At 40.2% G+C, this 26,993-nt stretch overlaps 1 protein-coding gene across 1 annotated transcript; it reads left to right on the forward strand.

Moving 5' to 3' along the window:
• Positions 1 to 7,798: 7,798 nt before the first annotated feature.
• On the forward strand, positions 7,799 to 26,737 carry LOC307121761 (L-fucose kinase-like; the record flags this gene model as incomplete). The annotated part of the gene is given in 18 exon segments (XM_079809522.1): positions 7,799 to 8,269; positions 9,650 to 10,013; positions 12,534 to 12,617; positions 16,494 to 16,600; positions 19,571 to 19,708; positions 19,711 to 19,763; positions 19,833 to 19,920; positions 20,077 to 20,150; positions 20,506 to 20,864; positions 20,938 to 21,154; positions 21,891 to 22,057; positions 22,742 to 22,969; positions 23,087 to 23,230; positions 25,020 to 25,139; positions 25,294 to 25,481; positions 25,610 to 25,709; positions 25,830 to 26,053; positions 26,306 to 26,737. Coding segments are annotated over 18 exon segments (3,234 nt in total). The 3' UTR covers positions 26,414 to 26,737.
• Positions 26,738 to 26,993: the final 256 nt, after the last annotated feature.

Below are 26,993 nucleotides of genomic sequence, written 5' to 3' on the forward strand. Positions count from 1 at the left end.
ATTATATATTTCATCACGACCGGATGAAAACGCTAAATTATCTAAACTGACAGCGTGTGTTGAAGATATTAAATACTGGATGACGTGTAATTTTCTGCTATTAAATTCAGATAAAACGGAGGTGTTACTTATTGGTCCAAAAAACTGCCCACAAAACCTCTCACAATACAATTTTACCTTGGAAGGATGTCCTGTCACTTTATCCACTACAGTAAAAGACCTGGGTGTTATATTAGACCGTAACCTGACATTCGAAAATCATATTTCATATGTTACAAGAACGGCATTTTTCCATCTGAGAAACATTGCTAAGCTACGTAACATGCTATCTATTTCTGATGCAGAAAAGTTAGTTCATGCATTCATGACCTCGAGATTAGATTACTGTAATGCTTTATTAGCTGGTTGTCCTGCATCCTCAATAAACAAACTACAGTTAGTCCAAAACGCAGCTGCTAGAGTTCTTACTAGGTCAAGAAAATATGATCATATAACACCAATTTTATCATCTCTACACTGGTTACCTGTGAAGTTCCGTATCAATTACAAACTATTGCTACTAACCTATAAAGCCCTAAATGGTTTAGCTCCAGTGTATCTAACGGATCTTCTATCGCCCTACAATCCATCGCGCTCTTTAAGATCACTAAACTCTAGGCTTCTGGTCATTCCTAGGATATCTAAGTCCACTAAAGGAGGGAGGGCTTTTTCACATTTAGCTCCTAAACTCTGGAATAGTCTTCCTGATATTGTTCGAGGTTCAGACTCGCTGTCCCAGTTTAAAACTAGATTAAAGACGCATCTCTTTAGCCAAGCATTCATATTATAATTATCTTTTTATACTACAGTTAAATCGGATCAAAAGCATTAATATAATATTCTGAACAGCAGCTACGCTAATCATTTCCCATCTGCTTTTCTGTTGTTATCTCGGGACACTAGTCCCGAGGTAAATAGTTCATCAGCTCCAGTTTGTATCCAGCCTCTCATGGAGACTTCGGATGCCCCTGTGATGAGACGACTCCACGCCTGTGAAGAGACGACTCAACGCCAGCGTTGTTATGGCCTAAATTAATACACGATTGATTAACTTTTTCGAACATTATTCTTTAACATTGTCTTTCTAACATTTTTACTGTACATCTATGAAATGCACTTTCTGTAAAGCTGCTTTGAAACAATGTGTATTGTGAAAAGCGCTATACAAATAAATTTGAATTGAATTGAATTGAATTGAATGTTGCGCACGCTTGAAGAGTCTCAGAAGTCAAGGTGGAAAGAACACCTAAACAAAGTGGTCCATGCTTATAACTCAACTGTTCATGAAGCGACAGGATTCTCTCCATTCTTCCTTCTCTTTGGTCGTGAGCCAACTTTACCAGTCGATCTAATGTTCCCCAAGAAAGGAGGAGAAAGGAACCAGTCACAGACTGACTATGCAGAGAAGTGGAGAGAGGTCATGCATGAAGCCTATGCTATTGCGAGGCAAAACATGAAGAAAAGTGCAAGGAGAGGACAGAAAAATTACAATCAGCGCACATGGAGTTCTGTTCTGGAGCCAGGTGATCATGTTCTGGTGAGAAATCTCACGCCTAGGGGCGGTACTGGAAAGCTACGTAGCCACTGGGAAGATATGATTCATGTTGTCAAGGGAAGACAAGGCCCTGATAGTCCAGTATACGTGATTGAACCATCCCAAGGAACAGGGAGAAGACGGGTGTTACATCGTAACTTACTTCTACCATGTCCTTATCTGGTTGACGAGCCAGAAAGTCATGAACCCAACCTTGAAGAGAAAAGCAAAAGAAGAAAAGCAAAACAGACAACAAGAAAGGATCATACAGCCAGACATGATACTTACCGAACAGACACCGACAGTTCCAGTGAGGAGGAGTATTGTCTCTGGACAGCAGAGAGACATGCTGAGACACCTCTGAATGCTGAAGCAGAAGAGTTCTGTCCAGGAACAGAGATACTCAGAGACAGGCCTGAGAGGGCGCTTGTACCAGAGTTACAGCCTGAAAAAGAGCCTATTGAGGAGAGACATAGCTCTGAGAGAGAGATTGATGTGCCAGCTGTTGAATCAGAGGATGAGCAAAGTGATACTGAGATGTGGAGGAACAGGCCAAGGAGAGCTAGGCAGCCCAGGCGTATCTACACCTATGACCAGCTAGGCCAGCCAACCTTTCAACAGCTGAAGACTTACCATATTGGTGTGAAGAAATCTGCAGGAACTGCCTGTGACTCCTCTGCCAGATCATCATTTGTGTATCCTTTCTATCATGCAAAGATATAAAACAGAAAATCTTCGTATGTTAGTTTATAGTTAATGTTTATCAATCACAAGTTACAGTTCATGGTGATAGCTAACACGTAATACAGAACAGGAAATCTGGATAGTTATTTAAGTAATAAGTACAGAAGTGAGTTATTATCCTAGTATATTGGAATTAAGACAGTAGTGTAATATACGAACAGTAGTTACAGGAACAGTAGTTGTATGTACACTTACGGTATAGATTACTAAATGCATGGCTTTTGAATATGTAGACACATAAGTTTGGGTGTACATGGTATTTTCCTTGTCCCTTTTGTGAAGATTGGGGGGCCCACCAATACTTCAATGGATTATTCACCCTTTCATACTAATGGACTATGGATACTTAGTCTAGTATTGGTGCCATGAGAGACTTGAAAAAAAAAAAAGAATACTGAGAGATAATATGTTGACCAGCCTGTAATGTATGATGCGTGCAGAAATACTTAACTGTTTACTTACCTTCCACTATGTGTTCTGTTATAGAGACATTGTTGATTAATAATGTGAAGATAGGAAAGAAAATGTTTGGAGACATTTTTTTTAGTGGGGGAGGGTGTTGCGACCTAGAAGTATAGAAGTTTTGTTTTATAATTTTATAATTTCATAATGGGTATATGTTTAGAATTCTGTAAGGGAAAGTATTATAATTTCATTGTAATTTCATTTGATAAATATTCTGGATATTATTCGGGTATATGTTACTGAGAGGTGAAAGTTCAGTTATGATGATGTCATCGGCCAGCGCACGCGGAGAAGGGAGAGAAAACAGAAACGAGTGAAGTGATCGTCTAAAATATCACTGATGCATGAAGATTTTGTGTTGCTTTGTGTAAAAAAATAATTCCAACAGAACTGGCAAAATAAAGTTGCAAAAGAGAAGACGGAGTCTGTTTTAAGGGTGCAACATCCATTTATTAAACTTTCTGTATAATTCATTTGATTTTAAATCCCAGATTTCTGTACATGTACGCAGACACACAGAAGCGCTGATCCAATGCTTTGCTCTCTACTGTTGGCAAATGCAGCTATGGCTTCTTTTGAAAGATAAAGTGTTTTATTTATGTATTGTTTGTAGGGGTGTAACGGTTCGTGTATTCGTACCGAACGGTTCACGGGGTGAGTTCCAAATGGAATCAGTATTCCCTATTTGATCATCCCTATGTGAGCAGGACACACGTGTACCGTATGTAGCAGTTTGGAATGCACTTGGCAAAGGGAGCGGCGTAAATTCCTCATTATCTTCAGCTGGGATGTTCCGGTGACGACGCAGCACAGTGTCCGTCAGCAGATCAGGGTTGCCAGATATTCACAACAAAACCCGCCCAATCGCTACTCAAAACTAGCCCAAAACAAGCCCAGTCTCATTTCAGTGGGGTTTTTTTTGTTGGTAAAAATCTCTTATGGGGGGTAAAATATATGTCTTTTTGGCAGGGTTTCCTGCTGAAATACGCATTCCCGGTGCTAAATATCACACAATTGGGGTCGCTTCAACCTGCGGACATGTATGAACTTGGCAACACTGCAGCAGATGTCGCAGTTTTATCTGCATCATTTTCTTTTTTTTAGCCTAACTGTTGCAAATAAAAATAAACATTTTTTATTTTAAAATGTTTATAAAAATATGCTTTGTAATACTGTATATAAAAAGTAATATAACTCTTAAAAATATGAATTGTATATTTATTTATGCTGGCGCTGCATTGTCACGGGAACATCCCAGCTGAAGATAATGAGGAAATTACGCCGCTCCCTTTGCCAAGTGCATTCCAAACTGCTACATACGGCACACGCGTGTCCTGCTCACATATGGGATGATCAAATAGGGAATACTGATTCCCGTGTCCTGCTCACATAGGGATGATCAAATAGGGAATACTGATTCCATTTGGAACTCACCCCGTGAACCGTTCGGTACGAATACGCGAACCGTTACACCCCTAAAAGCTTTTAATGCAGGATCATAAACATCAAAATGCTCCTCAAGAGATCATAAGTGCATAAGTGACTAATGCATAAAATAGTCTGAAGTTTTTGACTCTCCAATAAAGCAGAAAAAACAAGAATCGAGTGAAAGAGTTTTTTTATTTGTAATCAGACAGATATAGGCCTGGTTATATTTAAAAATCAATATTGCATTGTTATGTATTCTGACACAGAGGAGTGAAGCCTGCAGAGCAGGTGAGATGATATTGGTTCACCATGGTGACTTTCTAAAAAAATATTTTAAATAATGATTTTATTATTGTAGTGTTTAAATAATAGACTAGAATTGTTCCACCATATTGCACAAAATCAAAGCACCATTAATCCGTTCACTTGACAAAGTTTAAAATAAAAACTGACATGAACACACAACAAAACTACTAAAAGTATAGTTTAGTTGTGTGTTCTTGTCATAGTATTGATTTTTATTTCAAGTTACATTTTTTTTAGAGTTTTAATTGTGTAGTTTTAGTGAACTATTATAATCCACCTCTCAAAGTTCACATATAGTGGATTCTGGAGTGGATTTCCGCTGGGGTGTAACGATACCTCCATATGGACTGATCCATCAATCTAGTTTTAGGATTTAGTTCATTACTGATTTTTTCATATTTAAAAAAAACAAAGTATGTTTTTATTGATCTCTCAATTGGAATACAGGATGTGCAATTTTCAGAGTTCAATTAAATGCTTATATTAAAAAAATATATATAGAGAGAGAGACACGTCCCCTGGATATCTGATCAGCCACTCTAAATATGAGCTCCTGAAAATGTTTTAAAGATTAAGCCAAAAAGTGAGACAGAGAATGAGATAACAACAACAACAAACAAGTAAAAACAACAGAGGAACAACTTGGATTCGGGTAAAGACAAATTTTTCTTCTAGAAAATACTTTTTAATTAAAGAAAGAAGACTGGAACCTATGGATTAGCATCTGGCTGCTGGATCACCACTCTATCACCTAACTGCAGATTTCCCTCCAAAACGCTCAAGGATTTTTTAAAGGAACTACAGCTGAAAAACATCACAAAATTGTTGATCTCCAGTTACTAAACAGAGAGGTGAGCTCTATCTGCCAAAAAACTTGGACAAAAACTGTATATTTTGATGTTATTCTAGTAAAATCCCTGATTATTACAAGCTAAAAGCTAAAGCTAGCTGCAGTTTTGGCTCAGTGCCCAGTCTGATCACCATCGCGACCCTGGCGCACACAGAGTGCAGAAGTGTACAGGCCCGAAAAAAACACAAGGAGAAAACTCTCAGAGACAACCCTGATCTCCTGTATGCTGACTACATTCAACTCAATGGGAAAAGAATCAAGAACAACCTCATCTTCTACACCACTCTGATTACAGCATGGAAAACAACCATCTATGAGGAATACAAGCACATTTATAAAGAAGGAATCGGTCGAGGTGGAAGATTAACTATATGTAAAGATGAAATACTGGACAACGACAACCCTATTCTCACCATAACCTACTATACTAAAGGCATCTTCCTCCTGCAAGGCAATGAGGCAAGCCTGAACTTATTCGAGGAGATCTTCCCCATGCTGAAGGCCAGAGTAGAGGAGGAGAGAGATGAGCCTCATGCAGACGGCACAGACTCTGAGGAGGACGGCCCAGCGATTCTTTCACCTCCCCCATCCGACCGTCGACTGAGAGACAGTTTAGCTTTGCTAGACCTGGACTTCACTGAATTCAGAGAACACACTCAAGTCAAACTCTCAGACACACACAACACAAACATTTACACCCAAGAGCTCAAAGATGAACTCAGGCAGCTGAAGAAAGACACCAACTCCTCCATCACTGAGCTCACAAGAGCTTTCAGAGAACTGCAAGAAGAAAACCAAACTCTCCGCGTGCAGATATGCAAGCTAGAGGAGGACAAAGAGAGAAAAGAAGAGAACCTCTCTAAACAGCTGCAAGAAATGAGAGAGCAGTTACAGGAAAACAGAAAAGACAACACACTTCACTGCAGTACAGCTCCTACTACAGACAGCGAACCTACCACAAACACCTGCAGAAACACAAACCTCCCCTGCCCACCCTACAGAACCTAATTCAGATGTTCTCCTCATTATGGACTCTAATGGGAAGTTTGTGGACCCACAGAAACTCTTCCCACATCAAAAAGTCACTGCAAAACGATGCAGCACAACAGGCCACTCCCACCAGATCATCAGAGACTTCACAGGATGTGTCATAATCCACACCGGGGCTAATGACCTTCACTCGCTGCACAACAACACGGCTGAAGCTGTCAGGAAAATGGCAGAATTCACCAGCAAAAAGTTCCCAGAATCCCGAATTGTAATCTCTACACTTCTCCCACGACACGACACACCACCACACATCATCTACAGCATCAATGCTGAAATTTCCCGCAGATGTTCTGCACTCCCAAACGTACACCTGGTCCACCACCACATCGGCCTCCAACACCTATATGATGGCCTCCACCTACACAAAGATGCAGTGCATATTTTTGCGAAGACCCTAAAAGATGCAGCCCTGGGCCGTAGCCCAACATCACCGAGACACCTGCTACCGATTCCAGAACACCACCGGCCCATTCACCCATACAGGCCCAGACACACCCCTCCGACCCCGGTGAGGAAAGACATCGGCTGGACGAGCATCCCACGTCGTCCAACACACCCACAGCCACCTATGGTTCACTACACCCCTGTAAACCTGCAGTCACCAACTTCACGTCCACCTGCCGACCATCAAGCCGCCATCAGGAAGAAGAAACCAAAAAACCCCACACACCCACACCAAGAGAAATCCCTGCAACCGAGAGCACAGAGCTACGCTGAAGCTGCAGCCCGGCCTCCTGCTCCACCCTCCACCTCCACCCCTGCCAGTGAGCTGAGCCAGATCAGAGAGATGCTGCACACACTGTGCAACCAACTCCTGAACAGATAAGAGCTACATTCACAACACAGTGCTCTATAGAAAAAGAAAAAAAAAACACGTGTTCTAATGTAATATTCCTGCAATGTAAGTAGCTACATTAGCTTCACATGTTATATTAGTTAATTTCTCTGTCTTACCAAATAGGTTTATCTTTAAAAATACTAATGTGTTAATTTCAAATAAGTTGTTGGAATATTCAGGGTCTTCATTCTTCGACATTTGGTTCTAAAAGCACAGACCCAGAATTTCTTAAAAATATCAAAGATGCCGATATTATAATCTTGACTGAAACCTGGTGTCGAAATGATGCGCTTACCTACTGTCCCTCAGGCTACTATGAAATAATTGTACCCTCAGTAAAATTAAGTACAGTCCATCGTGGACGAGACTCAGGAGGAATTCTGGTGTGGTAAGGGATCTGGCCAAACACATTTCTGTTATTACAGTTGGAAAGTTTCATTGCTGGATAAAACTTAACAACCAAATTGGCATTTCAAACACAGACACATATCTCTGTGCCATCTACATTCCCCCAGCGGATTCTCCTTACCATGATGAGGAATACATGCACAACATCCACACAGAAACCAGCCATTTCCAGACCCAGGGAAATGTACTGCTGTGTGGAGACTTTAATGCAAGAACTGGATCTGAACCAGATAACATAGATCCAAAGGGCAATGAATATGTGTTTGGTCACAACCCCCTGAGTCTCACAAAAAATCTCCCACCAAGAAACAACCTTGACCAAACAGTGAATAAAAACGGTAGAGAGTTAGTGCACCTCTGTCGAGCCTCGGGCCTGTACATACTCAACGGCAGGATCAGAGGGGACTCTTTAGGGAGGTTCACGTGTTGTTCAGCTCTTGGAGCTAGTGTAGTTGACTACGCCATCACTGACATGGACCCATCCTCCTTCAGTGCATTCACTGTCAAACAGCAAACTCCGCTTTCTGACCATAACCAAACTAACATTTATATCAAAACACACAATATACCAGAACAAAACAGGCTGGAAACCTGCAAAATGCATCAGGTCCAGCAGAGATACAGATGGGCTCAAGACTGCGCAGACAATTTTATTCAAGCCCTAAATTCGGAAGAACTAAAAAAGCTGATAAATACATTTATTACTACAAAATTCGAAACAACTAAAGATGGTGTTAATTTGGCTACAAATGAAATCAATTACATATTTAAAAAAGCAGCATATAAAAGGGAATTGAAAAAGAAAGGCAAAAAATATACTAAAAAAACACCAAAAGATGAAAAATGGTTCGACTCAGACTGCAGAACATTAAGAAAACAACTTAGAAAATTATCAAATCTGAAACATAAAGAACCAAACAACACAGACATAAGATCTGAATACTGTTCAAAACTAAAACAATACAAAGACACAATTAGAGTGAGAAAGCAACACCATCTGACCAAAAGTTTACAGGAAATAGAACACTCAATCAACAATAATCAGTTCTGGGATATGTGGAATAATCTGAGCACAACTAAACCACAAGACCTACCAATACAAGATGGAGATATCTGGACAAAGCATTTTGGAAAATTATATAAAGAAATCCCACCAAAACAACTCAATGACAATTATAATCTGATCAAACAAAATCTACAAACTTATGAAGAAACAATTAAAAATAATTAAAATCCACTTGACTTCCCAATTACACACGGAGAATTGACAAACAAACTCAAAAGAAATCTTGTGGTCCTGACAGCATCCTGGGTGAAATGCTGAAGCACAGCACACCTGAGCTGCAGGCGGCTGTGCTCAAACTATTCAACACTGTACTTAGTTCAGGCTGTTTTCCTGACATCTGGAGCCAAGGACTTATAACCCCAATCCACAAAAGTGGAAATAAATTGGACCCTAATAATTTCAGAGGCATTTGTGTGAGCAGTAATCTGGGGAAGTTATTTAGCAGTATTTTAAACAATAGAATTATAAACTTCCTTAACAAGCACAATGTCCTGAGTCCGAGTCAGATTGGCTTTCTTCCAAATCACAGAACTACTGACCACATTTACACCCTACACACCCTAATCAATAAACACGTAAAACAGACCAAAAATGGAAAAATATTTGCATGCTTTGTCGATTTCAAAAAAGCATTTGATTCTATTTGGCACAACGGATTATACTACAAACTTTTACAAAGCGGTGTAGGGGGTAAAGTTTATGACATTATAAAATCAATGTATTCGAACAACAAATGTGCAATACGAATTGGCAACAAACATACAGAATTCTTCACTCAGAAGAGAGGAGTGAGGCTGGGCTGTAGCCTGAGTCCAACGCTGTTCAACATTTACATAAATGAACTAGCGGTGCAGCTGGAACAGTCGACAGGCCCTGGACTCACTCTAGGAGACAAACACGTCAAGCTCCTGCTGTATGCAGACGACCTGGTGCTGCTGTCACCCACTGCACCTGGACCTGCTGGAGAACTACTGCCAGAACTGGGCCCTGGCAGTGAACCTCACAAAGACCAACATTATGGTCTTTCAGAAAAAGCCCAGATGTCAGGAACACAGACACCAGTTCAGTCTAGGCAGCACCGCCCTAGAGCACACGATGCAGTACACTTACCTCGGCCTGGTCATCACTGCATCGGGGAGCTTCAGTATGGCAGTGAATGCTCTCAAAGACAAAGCTCGAAGAACTCTATATGCCATTAAGAAAAAATTCCAAAACATTGATTTACCAATTCCAATCTGGTGTAAAATCTTTGATAGTGTGATTCAGCCCATAGCGCTGTATGGAAGTGAGGTTTGGGGTCCACTCAGTGATCAGAGCTACACTAGATGGGACAGACATCCAACAGAAGCCCTACACACAGAATTCTGCAAACTCATCCTAAAAATTCATAGAAAAACACCCAATAATGCATGTTGGGCAGAATTAGGCCGATTCCCTTTGATTATTAATATGCAAAAAAGAGCCCTCAAATTCTGGATGCACCTAAAAGCAAGTCCCACAGAATCGCTACATTTTAAAGCATTACAAACCCAAGAACTGAACCCCGAAAAAAGTCTCCTCAGTCAGCTGGTTCTGAGACTGACTAACTCGACTAACTCTACTAACACTAACCAGTCTCAGAACAGCACTGCTTCTCACACAAACATCAGAATAAACCAAATTATCAAACAATCTAAGAATACATATCTGGAACATTGGGATCAGGAAACTAAATTACAAAGTAAATTACAATTCTATCGAACTCTAAAGTCAAATTATGAATTGGAAGAATATCTCCAGAGTGTCAGAGACACAAAGCAGAGACGGATCCTAACCAAGCACAGGCTCAGTGCACACAGTCTGGCCATCGAGACCGGCAGACACAGAAAGAGCTGGTTACCCAGAGAGCAAAGGGTGTGTGTTCACTGTAGGACAGGAGAGATCGAGACAGAGACGCACTTCCTCCTTCACTGTCAAAAATACATGTCCATAAGAGACCTCTTCTTAAACAAATTCAGTACATTAATAAAAAACTTTACAGCCATGACTGAAGTAGATAAAATAAAGATAATATTAGGAGAGGGACAGACAGCAGCACTGGCTGCGAGATACGTGTGTGTGTGTGCCACAGCCTGAGAGACAGCAGGTGAATGTGTGTGTAATGTGTGTATGTTGCGTCTGACCTCAGTGTGTTTCCCTATTGTCCACCACAGTGACCCTCAGTACATGTGAGTGTGTGTATATATATATGTTAAAACACTGTGGTATCAAATGTTCTAATTTGTTACACTGTTTATTTAAGTTTAAGTTATGTTGTAATATTTTCCTCTATTATTTTGATGTTTATTATCATCATTAATATTATTATTAATGTTCATGTATAATTATTTATGTTCATATATGTATTATCATTTATGTTTATATATTCATAGCTTTGGGAATATTGTATGATTTACATTCATGCCAATAAAGCAATTTTGAATTTTGAATATATATATATATATATATATATATATATATATATATATATATATATATATATATATATATATATATATATATATATATATATATATATATATATATATATATATATATATATATATATATATATATATATATATATATATATATATTCAAAATTCAAATTTTTCTCTTTGCATTTATCATTTTATTAATTTAAGCTCCAGCTTATTAAAACTTAAATCTTTGGTTTAATACGCAACATTCAAATATAAGATATTTATAATATATCCATTAATAACAGAGAAAACTCCTGACAGAGTAAAAGAAGAATAAAAAAAAGATTATAGATACCATGGCACCTGTCAATGGGTGGGATGATATGAGTCAGCAAGTGAACAGTCAGTTCTTGAATTTCATGTTTTGGACGCAGGAAAAATGGACAAGAGAAAAGATCTGAGTGACTTTGCGCCAAATAGTGATTTTTTGGGTGTTCCTGGTATGCAGTGGTCAGTAGCTAACAATAGTGTTGCAAGGAAGGTCAACTGGTTGACCGGCGTCAGGGTCATGAGCAGCCAAGGCTCATTGATGCCCGTGAGGAGCGATCACATGAAGAGCTACTGTAGCTCATACTGCTGAAAACTTCATGCTGGTCATGATAGAAAGGTGTCATAACACAGTTTGCTGTGTATTGGGCTGTGTACCCCTGACCGGTCAGAGTGCCCATGATGACCCCTGTCCACCATTGAAAGTGCCCACAATGGACACATGAACGTCGGAACTGGACAATGGAGCAATGGAAGAAAGTGGCCTGGTCTGATGAATCTTTTAGGTGGATGGCCGAGTGTGTGTGCTTCGTTCAGTTGGGGAAGAGATGACAGTGTGATGCACTATGTGCGATGGAGGCAGTGTTACGCTCTGGACAGTGTTCTGTTGGGAATCTTGGATCCTGGCATTCATGTGGATGTTACTTTGACACGTACCACTGAGATTGTTGCAGACACGTACACTCCTTCAGGCAATGGTGTTCCCTGATGGCAGCGACCTCTTTCAGAACATGATGAAGAGTTCAAGCTGTTGCTTCGGCCTCCAAATTCCCCAGATCTCAATCCGATTGATCATCTATGGGATGTCCAGGGCCAACAAATTAGATTCATGGAGGCCTTTTTTTCTATCAAAATAATTAACAAAATAATGTATTATTTGTACTTTGATTAAAGAGGTATTGGATGTTCTAAAGGCATATTCAATTGTTTTGTGCACCTTCTATTATGTAAATAATAATTAGTGTCACACGTATATCATAAAGTTTATTATTATAATATAATATAAGATTCAAGTGTATATGTGTGTATGTTTGCAGGCGCAGTATACAGATGCACATGGAGCTTCGACACAAACTCTCTCATTCATGATGTTCTTTACCTGGAGCAGATCCTCACCACCGGTATGAGAGACGCTTTTATTCTTATAACTGGGATGCATCACTTCCTTTCTAGAGTAATATAAGGATTCACTGAGCTGTGAAGCCTTCATATGATTGAATGAGGAAAGGAAAAACAAAAGAATAAAAAAAAGCATGTTTTTTTTTATTATATATATTTTGCTCCTTTCTTTCTGGCCAGCAAATTTCTCAATGACTCTCTGATTAAAGTCCGTCATCTCAGTAGTGTCATGACGTTTGCATTGTTCAGTTAGATATTTGAGGTCTCTTACCCCCGTTGTTGTCCACAAAACTTCAGTACCGACACTTAGAAATAAAAGACAGGGAAAGCAATAAAGGGCATTGCTAACAACACATCCAACCAGCCACCTAACTTACATTTCTCATAACAAGCTCCGAGTGCAGCTTCATCCTCTGTCACTGGCCGGCTGCTGGATTTGTAAATCGCGTTGGTCCGGTTCGGGATCTTCCAACGAACGCCTTGTGAAAGAATTTGGTGACTGTGCCCCTGACTGCTGCCATCTCTACGAAACTGATCATCATAACAAGGTTTTGGCGGAGTCGGAGTGACTGTGTCGCCCGCGCACTTTCGCTTTAGTGGCCAAGAGCGTAAAGTTGAATGACAGGTGACGAGAACCAATAAGATTGGATAAAATAACACGCATCCAATTCTGATTCGCCAGGGACGCAACGATCTGCGTCCGGAGGAGGATCTTTAAGAACCAATTAGAGGCCAGCTTCAGGTCACATGCTGCCCGTAGATTTTTTAACTCAGATAGACATCCATTTGTCCGGCGTCCCTCACGCCTGAAACCGCATGAAACATATTGAAGAACATATAAAATAGTTAACCCATCAAAGCCAGTTTTTATTAAATGCTGAGGCTCTTACTAACAGCCGGCACGTCGTATGAGTAAACTATTTTATTTTTATTTCACTTTTATATCATTTTTGTATACATGTATATTTCTGGAATGTTGATGGGGGCGGCGCCCCAGCGCCCTCTATTGACCAGCCGCCACTGCTCCTAAAACAAATTAAATTCAAATTGAAATACTCGGACGCAAGTAGAAACAGAAAAAACAGCAGACGACATGAATCTGACTGCCTTATAAATGATAATTAAACTGATATTTCTGAAAATATAACAATGTTTCTTTCATAAGTTTTAACATCTGTCAATCCTAAGGGTTATGAATAAAAGGTTTTTTTAATTTATCAAAAATATTTGAAAAGTGCACAGTGATATTTAGGCTTATTCTCCTCTGTACTGAACGTTATTTTCAGTAAGTCCTGCTTTGTATTGAGACCTTTGCATCTTTAAAATTTTTTTGGCTGTATAACAAAAGTACTCAGATGAAGATCGAATAATTTTTGGTAATGCCCAAAAATTTGGTGCAATTGAAATTTTGTGAAGTAGGCAGATCAACTGTTGTGATAGCAGGGCCGTATGAATTCTGGGCCCCCTGTAAAAACATTGATGTGGGTCCCTACCGCCCTCAGTGATGTGTGTCGGCTCCCCGCTATGATAACAGTAACTTTATCAAATGTTTACAGAACAAGTGGGAAACCAGTGTGCTTGTCTCTTCCTCTATTTCTGTTCTATTACGTGATAGAAAGTCTAAGGCCTTCTCAGGCCGTATAGCAAACCCATCTAATCTGCTGCCTTTTACTTGTCAAACTAAGATTACTGTGGGGGAAAAATGATACTGTTAAGTTAGCACTTTTAAACATCCATTCACTTCAGAACAAATAATTTTTAGTCAACGACTTAATAACCACAAACAACCTAGATGTTTTGCTTCTAAATGAAACATGGCTAGAAGACAGCTGCAGTGCAACAGTCCTCAATGAAACAGCCCCTCCTAACTTTAATTTTATGAGTGTCTGCAGAGCGGTCAGGAGAGGTGGAGGTGTAGCTGCTCTTTTTAAAGATATCTATCAATGTAAGCAAGTATCATTTGCTGATTATTTGTCTTTCGAACACCTGGGTATTGTGTTAAAAGATGCTCCACGCATCCTGATTATCATTATTTACAGGCCTCCAAAATACTCTCCAGCCTTTGTTGAAGACTTTACAGAGCTGTTATCAACAATTTCCTCAGAGTTTGACTGTTTTGCTATTGCTGGGGATTTTAACATTCACATCATAGATAATGCAGAAATCAACATGGCAAAATAAATCATAACTGTTTTAAATACTTTTGATCGTGGACACACTCTAGATTTACTTATCAGTAAGGGTCTAAACATTTCATCGATTGTTTTTAAGGATGTGGCACTGTCTGATCATTTCTGTATTTTCTTTGATATATTGATCTCTCCTGCTATTGAAACTTGATCTGTCTCTGTCAAAAAGAGATGCTTAAATGAGAACACTAGTTTGCTGTTTATGAAGGCTATATCTCTAACACCAAGCATATCTGCAGACTCTGTTGATTTTCTCCTAGACTCCTTTAACTAAGAGTTAAGAGTGTAATTGATGATATTGCTCCTGTGAAAGTCAGGAAAAAGAGTGGCTGACAAAAAGCACCTTGGAGAAACTCGACAGCAGTGCAAAAAATGAAAAGACAGAAAAAGCTGCAGAAAAGCTGAGCGCATGTGGTGGAAGACAAAACTTGTGGTCCATTATAACATCTAAAAAGACAATGTGGAATTAGCCAAAGCTAGACAGACCTTCTTCTCAAATATTATAAACAGAAACATAAACAACACGTGCACTCTTTTTGCTACTGTAGAGAGAATAACAAACCCCCCTGAGTCACATAGTGAAATGCTCTCAGACAGCAAATGCAGTGAGTTTGCTTCCTTCTTCTCTGAGAAAATCAATAATATCAGAAAGGCGATCAGCACATCCTTGAGTTGCTCTGGGGTCAGTCAGATCAGACCACAACCTCAGAAAGTTACTATGACTGTTTTCGAAGCAAACAGACATAGCCTACGCCTCGATGGGCCTTCAATCCCTCATAGGCGTCAGAGCTCACTCCCTCCTCATGGGCATGGTCCAGTGCTGTACCAATTGATGACATTTGTGCGGCAGCCGGCACTGCAGGCACGAGTCCTTTCCGTCTAAGTGAGCGTTGACCTCTAAGGAGCCCAAACCACCAGGTACTCCTTCTGTGGGCTCAGACCCTTGTCCAGGCCCTGTTGGATTTCTGATTAAAGTTCTACTCTAAAAAGAGTCTTGCTGCCTCAGGGGGGAGTTCAGAGCGAAGTCGTCAGCTTAAATAGCACGGCCTGATTGAACTGGGTTAGCAGATGCAATATGAGGGAACCATTTTCGAAAGGGAACGTACTCGGTTACTCACGTAACCTCGGTTCCCTGAGAATAACGGGAACGAGTATTGCGTAGACAGCCGTGCTATTAAGCTTCACATTCAGGCAAATTAACCTGATTTCTATGGCCAAATGGGCCACTTATATAGCCAGTAGCCCCGCCCATTTTGGCGGGCTCCGCTCGCTGGTGGCGGGACACGCCCCGATTGGTTCGCGCAGTTATGCCACCACGCCATAGGTTTGTGCAGTTCCCGCAGCCCAGCCAATCAGCGCGCTTATAGCTCTGCACTATGCTGTTTTAAAATGAAGGCTTCAATATTTTCCAGAAAAGGAGTTTTTCCATAAGCGTCTAGCAGACGCAATACTCATTTCCCGTTATTCTCAGGGAACCAAGGTTATGCGAGTAACGAGTACGTTTGACAGTCAAATAATGAGTCAAGAAAATAAGTTTAAAGTAACTGCTATTACTTCCAGTTCATTAATCACACAGGAATTGAAAGGTTAGCTGCACTGTCTGTTGTATACTTCACATTTTGGCCTTGTATACTGAAAATGCACATACCAAGAGTAGTTTGCTGATGTAACCTTTGTTTCTGTTGCCAGTGTACATTCCAGAGGGCCGCTATGATTATTTGACTCAATCAGGCCGAGAACATGTCATTCGTCTGACAGAATCTGGATCAGAGACAGTGATATTATCTCATATTCAGGTGGAAAATGTTGTGAACATGGGATATTTTTTAATCAAGTCTGTTATCATAAATGTTTTGCTCTTTCTGTTTTAAAGGTCCCATGGCATGAAATTTTCATTTTATGAGGTTTTTCAACATTAATATGAGTTCCCCTAGCCTGAATATTGTCCCCAAGTGGATAGAAATGTTGATTGGTGTAAACCCGAGTTCTGGCTGTCTTTCTCTGCCTTTGAGAAAATGACAGGCCAGACTAGCCAATCCTGAAGTCTCCTGGTTTGACGTCCAAGCAGGAACGGTTACCTCCCTTTCCTCCGCCCAGAGAATCTGGCACGCCCATGCAAACGCTCCAGAGATCATTGCTTGTGAACGAGTGAACGCTGGCAGTTTCTCAGTGTTTGGATGTACAAATGAAAACAAAAGTCTTTTTTCAGTTCCTTCTGATCTGTTGTAAATCTCCATCCATTAGCCCAAAAACCGGATACTAATGGCTTGGTCAGAAGGAATTCTGCGTGTAAGCCTTTTCAGCCTTTCGGTGAAGTTCTCTTAATTTATTGATATCTCATTTTAAATCTGACTCCATTAATAATTTTATCTGACTCCAATTCTAAGTGACTCCATAAAGTGTGCTACATTTAGAGTTTATCAGCTGATTTTACGATTAGTTGCGATTTAATTTAGATCGTTGATTTTCTTTGTATCTTCCTAGTTTTTATATTCGTTCATCGAGAGACCCTAAATCGCAGAGAGACATGACGCGTCCGGATCCGCGCGCTCACGGGCACAAAACGGTTACTTCTGTGATTAGTCAGAGGGTGTAGAGTGAATATTTTACCTTTAAGTGGTTGCACATGCTCACTCAACAAAAAGTGTAATTTTAGTAATATTCACGGACTACAACTTGCCAACCCAGCGATAGTCAGGAATCGGAATATCGCGCACGCTGCGCTCCATGCTTCAGTCATACCATCATCGGTGTGATCTATCATAACCCTAGATTTTGCGGTAATAAAGGAGTATACATCGATCCATACTAGAATAATGATTTCGGAACCATACAAGAGAAATCAAGGTTAACATTTATTTTGGCCAGACAGGAAAAGTAAATACGTAAACAAGAATCCATGGTACACAACTGATCAGCGTAAAAACATAAAACACAATTGCAAAGCAATATGAAAATAATTTAAAAGAGTCATCATGTCTGGCACATCTACATGCAGTTTGCACGGGGGGTCTGACTACAGAATATTCCCCCAGAGAGTTAGATTATCCAGCCTTAAATACTCCAACTAGAACAAAAGGTTTGTAAATATTTGCAACACCCCCACCTGGTTTTGGGGGAGTGGATCAGATATCTTTGAAGAGACTACTCAAAGGAGAACTGAATTCTCATTAGTTTTCCAATCTTTCTAATACTACCAGTGACTGCAGTGAAACTGAGACCATTTTACCATTCGCACTGAGACCTTTAAAAAGACATCAAACATGAAAGGGATAAAACAATAGATTTACAAAATACATCATCACTGGTATATCTGCATTTGGTGACTTGAAACCAGGACAAGGAGAGGGCAAAATGGGGAGGGGGGAGGAATGTTTGTCAGGGTGTTGTCACAGTTTCTGTGAGATCTTTTCCTCAAGATTAGTGACTTTTATTGTTCAATTGCTGAGGTATGTATCTCAGCTTTTGTCTTAGCACCAAAACCGACTCTTACACTGTGATCAGTGACTTCTGATGTGTAGCTAATTATTTATTATTCGTGCACACGCAGCGGCTTCTCTCTCTCCGAACAGAACGGTGTTTTCGTGTTTTCTATCTTGTGAGTCAGTGTTTTTGTACGTCCTCGTCGCGTCTATCTGTTCTACATACAGTCGTTTCTGCTCAATATCAGCAGAGTAACATCTTTAGAGATAAACCTCACACACGCCGAAGCTCGGGCTGCACTGGCCGGTCGGCCTTCAACATCACCGACCCCCAGTACTGCATCTGGCCCACAGCGGAGGCGCCAAACGCGGCACGAGATTAAGCAGAAGGGGGGTAAGCGTGAGCATATCCGGGCTAGGCAGCTTTCCCCACAATAAACTGGATTACATTCGATTAATGCTGTTTTGTCTTTGTTTGCGCTGTGTACTCAATGCCCTGTGTCACTGACGCTTTTCATAATGATAGGAATTAATCTAAAAAATAATGCTATTATCAACACTTACTCGTAACTCGTTCATCTCGACAGCTGTAATGGTTCATTGCATGTGTTACAAAGTTGGTAATAATGATGAAGACGGACTCGGTGTGACTGGGACTCGTGTTTATTCAGAACTCTCAGATACAAACACAATAAACTCACGCTGGCAGCGCTCTCATAACTCAGTAGTTACTATAAATAACTTTGTTAGCAATCGCTGAGCTCTGTCTCTGGTACATTAGTGATGTTCGGTTCGCGAACGATCTTTCTTTTGAACCGGTTCTTTTTAGTGAACCGAATCAGTTCAACAAATCGGACTGAATCGTTCTAAACAGGTTCGCGTCTCCAGTCAGCGCTGATCCATAATTTACTAAAGTTACTAACTTTCCGACATGAGTGACAGTCCCTCCGACTAGAAATAGACTAATAACCTGAAGTATATGCTGTAACTACAACATTTCACTGATCTGAGACTGACAGAACTGATGAGAAGTGAACACAGGTCCATCCGTCTCTCTGGCAGCAGCTCGTGCCTCGTAGACCTCGTTAAACCACGCCCCCTCCGCTCATTTCAAATGCAAAGATGTCAGCCAATCACAACAGTGGGCGTTTTTACTGAAGTCTCACAGCAGACACGCCTCTTGAACCAGGCATTCAGCCACAGGGCAAACAGCAGTATTGAAAAAATGCCTTTTATTTCTAAATCATGACATTTTATGATGTAAAAATCATACTAACAATATAAGTACACCTCAGGAAACATTATAAAATAATAGAAAAATGCCATGCCATGGGACCTTTAAAGGATGTTCAGTCTGTGTCAGAAGGCAGCTGGGTGATCAACAGCGTGTTGGAAGGAGATGTTCGTGTATCAGCAGGAGCTGTAGTGCAGCACTGCCACCTACAGGTCTGGAGGATTTTAGCCAATCTTGGTCAAATATTAAAACTAATTCTTACAGATTATCCTGCTTCACTTTGAAATATGCCACATTATGGAAGTGAAATTACTTACGAATGTTTGCCTGCTATAAGGGCTTGATTTGACATCATCATCCTGCATCCAACAGTGACATCATCGTTCAGGGTCATCGAGTGATGCTTGGAGAGTTAAAGTTACAGGTGTACACAGCTTTTGGAGCTCATGATAACTTAGAGGTGAGTTTTGAGCCTGTTTTTCGCATTCATTTAGCAGATGCTTTTATCCAAAGCCACTTACACATGAGTGAGTTCTGTATATTTGTTTTGAAAAACATTACTAAAGAATTAAGGATAATTTGGTGGTTTATTATGTTATTTTATCACTACACACAGGCGCATGCTGATGATGTTACGGCTTCATTCCTTAATCAAAAATGGAGTGAGTTTTACAGTCGGACTGGAATACAGTAAGACATTTCTACATTAATCAGCCAAAAACAGCTGTTTATACAGGAAGAGGCTGTCTAAATGACATCTAAAGTGTACAACCACATTTCAGTTTTTGTATGTTTTCGTTAGACTGTCTCAGTCAGGGCCTGTGATATGGTTTTTGGGTTAGTCGTTCACACAAGCATAGCAAACCTGGAGATTAAATTACATTTAGATAGTTTTCCACATTTTGTTACAGTTTTATGGCTGATAAAACAAATATTTCTGGTCTATACATTTTCTTAAGTCACTTGCTGTTGGCAGTTTTGGCAACAAGTTTTAGGCCCTGGTCACAGCATCATATAGTGTGTCTAAAATATGTGTGTGTTAAAGGCCTCTGGACCTTTGGGGACCTGAGAGGACGGAGTCGTGCTGTCTGCTGGATGCCCGATTGTTCCCAGTGTTCATGCCACGTTCAGGACCCGTTGGACTGGAGGGTGTTTGTTGGCTTTTGGGCGGCGCTGGTGCGCTGGACAGCTGGAAGGAACCTTGGAGACTGTCTCTCAGGGATATTCTGATCCTGACGGACCAGCAGACGGAGCTGCGCTGGAGAGAGGAGCTGTTCTTCAGCGTGGGCCGACGGAGAGCCGTGGACACTCTGCAAGGCCACACGGATCTCAATCTACTGCCGTTCTTCAGAGCAGCAGCGCTGGCCGGCCAACAGGAGGCGCTACTACAGGCGCTAGATTCAGGTGAGAATCAAAAGAGGAGAAATGGTGCACATATATTGACTTTGAGGGTCTAATATTTTGTCTCTTTGCTCAGTTGCTGCAAACAGCAGTGTTGATCTGGGAGTGGCGGCACGTTGCCTGGCCTGTATCGCAGATGTTCTTGGCTGTCTGGCGGGCGAGGGTAAGGGCGGTTTGCGCAGTGGACCAGCGGCAAATCCATCGTGGGCTCCTGCTTTTAAATTCCTAGAGGACGGAAACTTACCCGCTGGTGTCCAAGAACTGGTTAATCAAAGAAAGCACTGGCTCAGCAGGTCAGAACTAATAATTTTTTTTTTTTTTGTAAGGTTAAAAAGTTGACAACCTTATGGCCCAAACTCGAACTGGTGTGACATAATTTCAAACAAAGTTAGATCAAAACGCAGTTCGTTTGGTGTTCGTATCGGGTGTTTGCCAAATTTTGCCAAAGCGAACTTTCTGGAAAACAAAATTCAGGTTTTCAGCTACCGTTGGTCCTAATGGATAGGTGTGGCTCTGAGGCTCCGCCTTCTTTGACGTGGAAATCTTCTCTGGTTCATTTCTTCTGATCAGTCCGTTGAGGTCAGAAGTGTGTAAAAACACAAACGCACTGGAGAGCTGCTTTATAAATGAAACTCTAATTGAAAGCTACATTGACTGTTTTTTCATGTGTAATACTGTAGAAGCTGCTTGCTTTAAAGAAATCTAGTATAAAGTGCTATATAAATAAACATGATGTGACTTGATTGTAGTGCTGAATTGAGCTTGTGCAAACATATCCACATCGCTATGATCAGATGTTTTCTCACCGCTGTCATTTTAGATGCATGTTTTTGGCATTGAAAGGAGAGTGTACATTCACATGTTTACATATTCATCTAAACGCTGCTCTCAGTTCACTAACAGTGTATCGCTGGTCCCATATTTCAGACTTCTTTTTACCCCTAAGCAAAGAACAAAAAATGACTTTGCCATGAGTATATCAGAGCCTTTAAAGTGAGATGCTTTCAGTTTTATCATTGTTGTCTAAAGACCAGATTTGTTGGTGAGAGCCGCCAGGCATTATGAGGGGGCGGGACAGATACTTCTGCGGAAGGCAGTGATGTCAGCACGGCAGTTTGTGTTCATTGGTCGAGGAGAGATGCCGCCGATGGGCGAGTGGCAGGAAGTGGAGTGTCCTGCTCGACTGGATCTGTCAGGTGAGAACGGCATTCCTCATTTGAGCTGTACAGCAGGAAATATGATCAGAGAGTTTATGTTTGACGTGCTGTGACACCATGTGAAGTTTTAAAGAAAAAAAAAAAGTTTAAAGGCCTCATAGATCGAACTACAGTACAGTTTTTTGGGAAAAATAAAATAAATGCTGTTCTTATGAACTTTCTATTCAGAATCCTGAAAAAAATGTATCATGGTTATCACAAAAATATGATGCATCACAACTCTTTTCATCATTGATAATAATAAGAAATGTTTCTTGAGCAGCAAATCATCATATTAGAATGATTTCTGAAGGATCATGTGACACTGAAGACTGGAGTTATGATGCTGGAAATTCAGCTTTTTTCAATTGATAATATTTTACAGTATTTATTTTTACTTTTTAATCAAGTAAATGCAGACTTGGTGAGAAAAAGAGAGCTTTTTCAAAAACATGAATAAATCTTTCCAACCCCAAACATTTGAAAAGTAGTGTTGATGTATTTAATAAGTTTATACATTTTATTGTATTTAATTTTTTAAAAAAAACTTTGTGTGCTAGAATACTTATTTTTCCAAACTAACTCTTCCTGTCATAAGCATATCAAAACAAACTCCAAACAATTCAGATTGTATTGTGTCTTTCACACTGTGTGCTGAAAGTGTGTGTTGGAATACGTCATCAGGTGGCTGGAGTGACACTCCTCCTATAGTGTTTGAACATGGTGGACTGGTGGTCAATGTGGCCATCAAGGTGGATGGAAAGCGTCCGATTGGAGCTCGAGTTCGACGCGTTCCAGAGCCTCATCTGCTGTTGGTCAGCACCAGTGGTGAACCGGCCTACAGCTTCTCTACAGAAACACTCTGTGAGGATCTTACTGACCTGGAGGACTATTGCCAACCTCATGCTCCCGGTCAGAGAACATGTGTTATCATAAACTGTTTTTTTACGTAAAATATAAATGCAGAAACTTAATCTAAATATTCTGTCGATATTCTGTAAATGCTCACTAAAGTTGTTTGTATATTAGGAGCCCTGCTGAAAGCTGTGTGTGTGTGCAGTGAGCTGGTGTGTGTATCGTCTCCTGTCTCTCTGAAAGAGCAGTTGTTACAGCGCTGGGCAGGCGGACTGGAGATCCACAGCTGGTCTTCATTGCCACATGGTTCTGGTCTCGGTGAGTATGAATTACTTTTGATTGAATCACTTCACTGTTTAAATGTGCAGTAATAGTTTTTTTGGAATAAACATATAAATCATTACTGTACAAATAAGAAAAAATGTGTGTAAGAACATCTGAAGAAATAACAGTAATATATAATGGCAAATACACCGATCATCAGGCATAACATTATGATCACCTAATATTATTTTGGTCCCCCTTTTGCTGCCAAAACAGCCCTGACCCGTCGAGGCATGGACTCTACTAGACCCCTGAAGGATGTTGAAAGATGTTAGCAGCAGATCTTTTTAAGTCCTGTACGTTGTGAGGTGGGGCCTCCATGGATAGGACTTGTTTGTTCAGCACATCCCACAGATGCTCGATTGGATTGAGATCTGGGGAATTTGGAGGCCAAGTCAACACCTCAGACTCGTTGTTGTGATCCTCAAACCATTCCTGAACCATTTTTTGCTTTGTGACAGGGCACATTATCTGCTGAAAGAGCCACAGCCACCAGGGAATACCGTTTCCATGAAAGGCTGTACATGGTCTGCAACAATGCTTAGGTAGGTGGTACTTATCAAAGTAACATCCACATGGATGACAGGACCCAAGGTATCCCAGCAGAACATTTCCCAAAGCATCACACTTCTTCCCAAGTGCATCCTGGTGCCATGTGTTCCCCAGATAAGAGACGCACACAGACTCGGCCATCCACGTGATGTAAAAGAAAACGTGATTCATCAGACCAGGCCACGTATTCTGACAACTTTCTATCAGAACAAGCAATTTGAGCTCCAGTAGCTCGTCTGTTTGATCGGACCACACGGGCCAGCCTTCACTCCCCACGTGCATCAATGAGCCATGGCCGCCCATGACCCTGTCGCCGGTTCACCACTGTTCCTTCCTTGGACCACTTTTGATAGAGACTGACCACTGCAGACCAGGAAAACCCCACAAGAGCTGCAGTTTTGGAGATGCTCTGACCCAGTCGTCTAGCCATCACAATTTGGCCCTTGTCAAACTCGCTCAAATCCTTACGCTTGCCCATTTTTCCTGCTTCTAACACATCAACTTTGAGGACAAAATGTTCACTTGCTGCCTAATATATCCCACCCACTAACAGGTGCCGTGATGAAGAGATCATCAGTGTTATTCACTTCACCTCATAATGTTATGCCTGATCGGTGTAAATTATTTTGTAATAATTATATATTTACATAGTAGAAGTAATAATATTATTATCAAAAATAATAAACTATATTAATATATAAAATAGAATTGATGAAAATACATGCTATACAAATAATTAATAATAATGTGTATATTATTTAATATTTTATCATATATTAATTTGTATTATGTAAATATATTATTATATATATTAATTGCTATATATAAATCATCCATTTCACTATTTTATTTTTATTTTAGAATAATGATAATAACCATTATTATTAATAATTATTATTATGTGAATGAATTCTTTACAATGTATAATCTTCCACTTTATTATTATTATATGTATTAATATTTATTCTATTTTATTTTTATTTTGTAAATATATAAATTTATATAACACATGTATATCATCCATTTCACTTTATTTTTATTTAATCATTTTTATTTTATAAAAATAATAATTATTACTGAAATATATTATTTATTTGTATAACAGTTGTATATCCATTTTACTATAAATTCAAATTTTTTATTTTAATAGATGAAGTTGAATGTTGGATCACACAAAAATTTGATTAATTTATTTTTAATTAAATGATGATTAAAGTGTGTATGTTTGTAGGCACCAGCAGTATTCTGGCAGGTGCAGCTCTTGCAGCCGTATACAGATGTACGGGACGGAGCTTTGACACAAACTCTCTCATTCATGATGTTCTTTACCTGGAGCAGATCCTCACCACCGGTATGAGAGACGCTTTTATTCTCATAACTGGGATGCATCACTTCCTTTCTAGAGTAATATAGGGATTCACTGAGCTGTGAAGCTCCGACAGACAGGAGTTGACATTTTTACAAACTGAATTTGAGGGCGTTTTGTATATTTGTTGCTGTTTTAGGGGGTGGATGGCAGGATCAGGTCGGCGGGCTGTTTGGAGGAGTGAAGCTGGCGCGATCTGCGGCTCAATTACCTCTGAGAGTGGAAGTAGAACAGCTCTCTCTTACTCAAGACTTCCTGTCTGTCCTGCAGCAGCATCTTCTTCTGGTTTACACTGGAAAGACGCGTTTAGCACGGAACCTCCTGCAGGTACGAGCGGCTGATGGTGATGGTCAGACTTCATGAACTGTGTGTTGTGTGTCACTGAATCACTGTGTGTGTGTGTTTGTTTGTGTGTGTGTGTGTGTGTGTGTGTGTGTGTGTGTGTGTGTGTGCAGGACGTGGTGCGGAGCTGGTATGCGCGTTCACCCTCCATCATACAGAACGTAGAGCAGCTGGTGACCAATGCAGAGGAGTGTGCTGAAGCCTGCAGAGAGGGTGAGACACACACACACACACACACACACACACACACACACACACACACACACACACACACACACACACACACACACACACGAGTCAGATGGACTCTTTTATTTGATCTCTTTCTCTCAGGGTCTCTCCTCAGATTGGGCAGGTGTATGGACACATACTGGCAGCAGAAGAAGCTGATGGCTCCAGGCTGTGAGCCGACGGCAGTGAGATCCATGATGAACACTCTTCAGCCACTGAGTTTAGGACAGAGTCTGGCAGGAGCAGGAGGAGGAGGATTCCTGTTCTTACTCACCCGTGAGCCTCAGCAGAAGGAAACAGTGACAGAGATTCTCAGAAACATACAGGTGAGTCAGAGAAACTGGTTCAACCGCTGCAGAATGAGAACATGAATGGTTATTTTTAACCCTTTCTAAACTGAAATATGTAGACACACTTTTCTCTGAATGATTCAATATATATATATGCAATTTAAACTCAACAGGACTGGTTGCTGAAAGACCTGCGTGTGTTTAGTGCCCTAGCAAAAACAGAAAACATAAATGGTAAAGGTAAAATGTATATTCTGAATAGTGTTGGTGCTGCTGTTGTTTTGACAGGTCATTGGTTCCTTCAGTGTTCATTCAGTGGATCTGGATATGGACGGGATCTCAGTCCTTCAGAAGAGCTCTGAACATCCTGAACAACAGCAGATGACACAAATCTGACTGCCTTCACAATTGATATTATTTCTGTAAATACATATAACACTTTTTATATATATATATATTTGTTTCATATATAGATTTCATCCATGTTTTAACATTTGTCAATCCTGAAGAAGAATTCATTAAAAATGATTTTTTTAAATATGGAATGTGTCAAAAACATTAGAATGACATTTAGGCTCATTCTTTTCTAAATGTGAAATAAAATACTATAACGCCGTTATGTTAATCCTTTGCATCTTTTACTTGTTTTTTTGATTGCACTGTATATTAAAAGTACTCGCATTAAGATTAAATAATTAAAGACCCCCTGTGGTGGAAATCAAGTTGTTTATGTGTCTTTGTGGTGTTTTAACATGCTTTAAGACAAACCGTGTGCAAATTCATCAGTCGACACGACAGCACTGCTGAGTATTTTCTGCTTAAAACTGCAGTGAATCAAAGACAGTCTCAAAAACGTGGTTTGAAATCGCCCGTTTCCTACATCACAAACATATAACCAATCCCGTTAACATGTGGGCGGGGCTTGTCCTTTCATTATTTCTAAGGATACTGATTTTCAGAAGGCAGCTGTCTAGTC

The sequence above is a fragment of the Gobio gobio genome (genome assembly GCF_949357685.1).
Source record: "Gobio gobio genome assembly, chromosome: 25".
In the NCBI taxonomy this organism is placed as follows: domain Eukaryota; kingdom Metazoa; phylum Chordata; class Actinopteri; order Cypriniformes; family Gobionidae; genus Gobio; species Gobio gobio.